Genomic DNA, 3,442 nt, shown 5'->3' on the forward strand with positions numbered 1-3,442 from the left:
CACAATATAGGCGGGGATTATACAGTTGTCGATTTATCATCGCTCATCAGTTAGTAAATCTGGACAAACGTATCTGGCGCTTTGGTATAGGTTAAACAGCAGGATATTTGTTTACTATTGCAACATAAATTGTAAATACTATAAACAGGTAAAGAGCAAGTACTAGGTTATGACGACTACAACGTATTCAAGATGACGAAAAGTTTGCTCTGAAAGAAAACAAAAATCTTACACTTTGAGTAACAAATCGGAAAAAATGCAAAATTAACTTCTGCTTGAACTGAACACTCCGCCCCATTCACAAGATTGTCGTGGACAAAAGTAAACACGAAGCAGCGTCAGCTTTCATTTTAACTCTGCTTCGAAGCGACGACTTTTTTTAGGCTTAACCTTGACCTGAAGTAACCTCTAACGGACCTGAGCTCAGATGGCGTCGCTTTTGAATGAATTGTCCTTGAGATTTTGCGTCTTTCCTTGCAATGACGAAACACTGAAAGAAAAGATGAAGTCGAAGATGGATTCGATTTTTCAGAAAAACTTTAGCAGCAAAGCAATGTACCTTCCAATGTGTTGAAACAGCGACGGTTTGTGAGGAGGCATTTTTAGCTCTCTCCTTTTATTGCATTGTTGGGCGTTCTCGTCATAGCTGCAGACCGCTGACGCAACGTAGTCCAGCTGGAAAAATGAACGATAAAGGTTCAATAAGGTGCAGGCAATAACAAAACCCCCATCAACCAGTCCATGAATGGATCGTAAGGTATGAGCACACCAAAGGAAAACACATGCTGTCGTTTCTAAATTGCTTTTTCATCCCATCAAATGTTTGAAACTTAACAAATCGAAGCACAGCTTAAAAAAATAATTGCAGAAAGGTTATAGGTTAACATAGAAAAACTATATAGCTGACACCTTATAGGGTGCACGTTAAATTCCGAATAACCACATAACACTTGACGAATTTCGGTAGTTTTTTTTGGACACATTGGCTCGGCCTAGGCCTACTCAGCAAAAGTCGTTATGCTCGAAGCGTATACGGCGGAAAAACAAAAATGCTCAACAAAGAATCTTTTCATTCGTGTAAGCTGCCAACATACCTGCAGCCAGTCGAGCGGTTTTTTATTCCAGAACGTGTGGATGAACGAAGCATATGATGGAAGAGTTTCGGCGCGGAAAAGTTTTCCAATCGCTCCCAAATTACAAAAAGAAATATAAAAGTAATTTTCCATCGATCTTCGGTTAGCCTCCTGCATAGAAATCATATTATTCAACCCATGGCACACATTGAGCATAAGGTATAGTTAACTTTTCTTAAAATGACGAAGACTTAATTAGAAAGCAGAAGTGACCTTTAAAAACCAAATTGGGGGTCTTATTATCCTACCGTCACCCACAACGCAGCAACTATTACGTCACCTTCATTATCGCTCCGATGTACCCATGGCTGGCTATGACGTCATCTTCCATCATGAGGTAATATTTAGGTGAAAGGTTATAGATGTACATCATGAGGAAGATTTGATCCAGATTCTGTTTCGATCTCCACTTCACTCGGTCCAGCGCGTCGTTAAAACTGGACTGAAGCACTTTTTCCCATGGGGGGTAGTAACTTTTAGGTGGACTAATTAGCTGCAAGAGAAATTTGTGAGATTGGCGGGGGTAAAAACAATCGCTAAAATCAAACATATCAAAATGGCCGGCTATTACTCAACAAACTCACAAAAATAGGAACAATACAGTTTGACAGCGTAGTCTAAAAGCAAATATAGTTTCCTTTTGGGATGAGCGATAATCGTGATGTCACCGAAGTAGTACTAAATAATTCAACTCTAAACTTTCAGTTTTCATTCATAAACTTATGTATAGTTACTTAGCCTGTGGTTGTGTAATTTATTGTTGAAGAACTGGATGCTTTAAACGTATACCTTGCTTTGTGGGGCGTTTGACCCGGCCGTTAAAACGTTTTAAAATTAAATTTTAATGATACGGCTGTAAAGGGAATTAATTTCCTTTTTACTTTCTCAGCCGCTTCTGAATTATTAAAGCTCTTCGCTGTTCTCACGATTGATATCGATACAAGTATTGGGCTTGTTTGGGAATAAACACTGAAGTGAAACCTGTAATATCCCATCTTCAATGTGCTTCTGATAGCTGCTTTGCAATGAGTGCGAAAGATCACGTAAAAACTCTTCGTCGGTCTCGCCGACGTAAACAAGGATTCTAGAATCAACAGAACGATCAACCTGATTCTTCAGAAGGGAATCGATTGTTTGCGAGAGATAGGATACTCCCTGCCTCTGCCAGATAGAAAATACAACAAAGATTGAATTGAAATTGAAATCGTTTGTATTGATTTTGAAAGCAAACAAATTGCAAAAACACCGCAAATAGCGGTCGTATTGCGCAAATCGCTCGTAGGAGTGAGTAACACTTTTTTTAACTGAATGATTGTTTCCAATTTCAATCACGGTCGGTTATAATTAGAACTGATGTACAAATTGTGTGAAATGAAAACATCTTATGACATAACAATAACAATCACATTTGCATCATAAACATACCTTCACTGTGGGTATTCCTATTACGACGTCGGCGTTTTTCGGTATCCGACCCAACTCAAAGCCTGGGCTGGGTGCTTTTAGGTCCCCTGAGAGGGGAAATACCGGATCTAAGGGGTGAAAATAGACTTTTTCACCGGGTACAATTGGTTCATCTTTTACGTTTGTAACGAAGCTCTTTGATTCTAACGACTGCAAAAAAGCACAACAAAAAAAATTGTTAACCGTAAACGGATGAGACATGTGATAAATATATCAATTAATGTAATATAAAATTGTGTACTGCATAGAATTCTCATCTATGGAATCAATGAAGCATAACACTGCGTGACGTAATCGACTGCTTCCCCTGTGCGTGCATTTTGATTCATTCAGTCTTTTTTCAGTCGTACGTTCAACGCCGCAACATGTCTCTGTGCTGTTGCTGTTATAATGTTCTATCTTGATGTATTCGTTCAAAGAAGCTTCAAATATAATCAGATTATACAGTAGTCATTCCTGTGTCATTACTGCTGAAGTCTATCAAAGTTCACTGTTAAGATACACACAAGGAAACAGACTTTGTAGTGTAAGTGGGTAAACCTTTCAGGCTAAGGTAAAATATACCACTTTCATTACAAACTGATGCAGCCGAGTGAGGACGAATTGACGATAAAAAGAAGACATTTTCACTACAAAGCTAGTACCCTGAGTTCGATGAGAACTACGCTTTTCTTTGGGGAACAACCTATGAACAATTAAATTTGAGGTTGAGAGAAGTCTAGTGATCTCAGACTAGAAGTTTCGAAGATATGTCTCATCTACAATTCATACAACAATCATTGGATCCAGACAATGTGATTTTCAGTCAAATCACCCTCAACGATGGTGACGAAGAATCGCCTGGA

General features: G+C 38.8%; 1 protein-coding gene across 1 annotated transcript; it reads right to left on the minus strand.

Annotated features, from left to right (window-relative positions):
* Positions 1–423: 423 nt before the first annotated feature.
* LOC143444953 (alpha-1,3-mannosyl-glycoprotein 4-beta-N-acetylglucosaminyltransferase A-like) lies at positions 424–3,221 on the minus strand. Its single transcript, XM_076943745.1, has 7 exons — positions 3,162–3,221; positions 2,559–2,747; positions 2,115–2,294; positions 1,414–1,626; positions 1,095–1,244; positions 560–675; positions 424–490 (listed from the first exon to the last, which is right to left on the minus strand). Exons 1-7 carry the CDS (start codon positions 3,219–3,221, stop codon positions 424–426), a joined length of 975 nt encoding a protein of 324 aa, XP_076799860.1.
* Between the last annotated feature and the right edge of the window lie 221 nt (positions 3,222–3,442).

Source organism: Clavelina lepadiformis, chromosome 2, assembly GCF_947623445.1.
Source record: "Clavelina lepadiformis chromosome 2, kaClaLepa1.1, whole genome shotgun sequence".
In the NCBI taxonomy this organism is placed as follows: Eukaryota; Metazoa; Chordata; class Ascidiacea; order Aplousobranchia; family Clavelinidae; genus Clavelina; species Clavelina lepadiformis.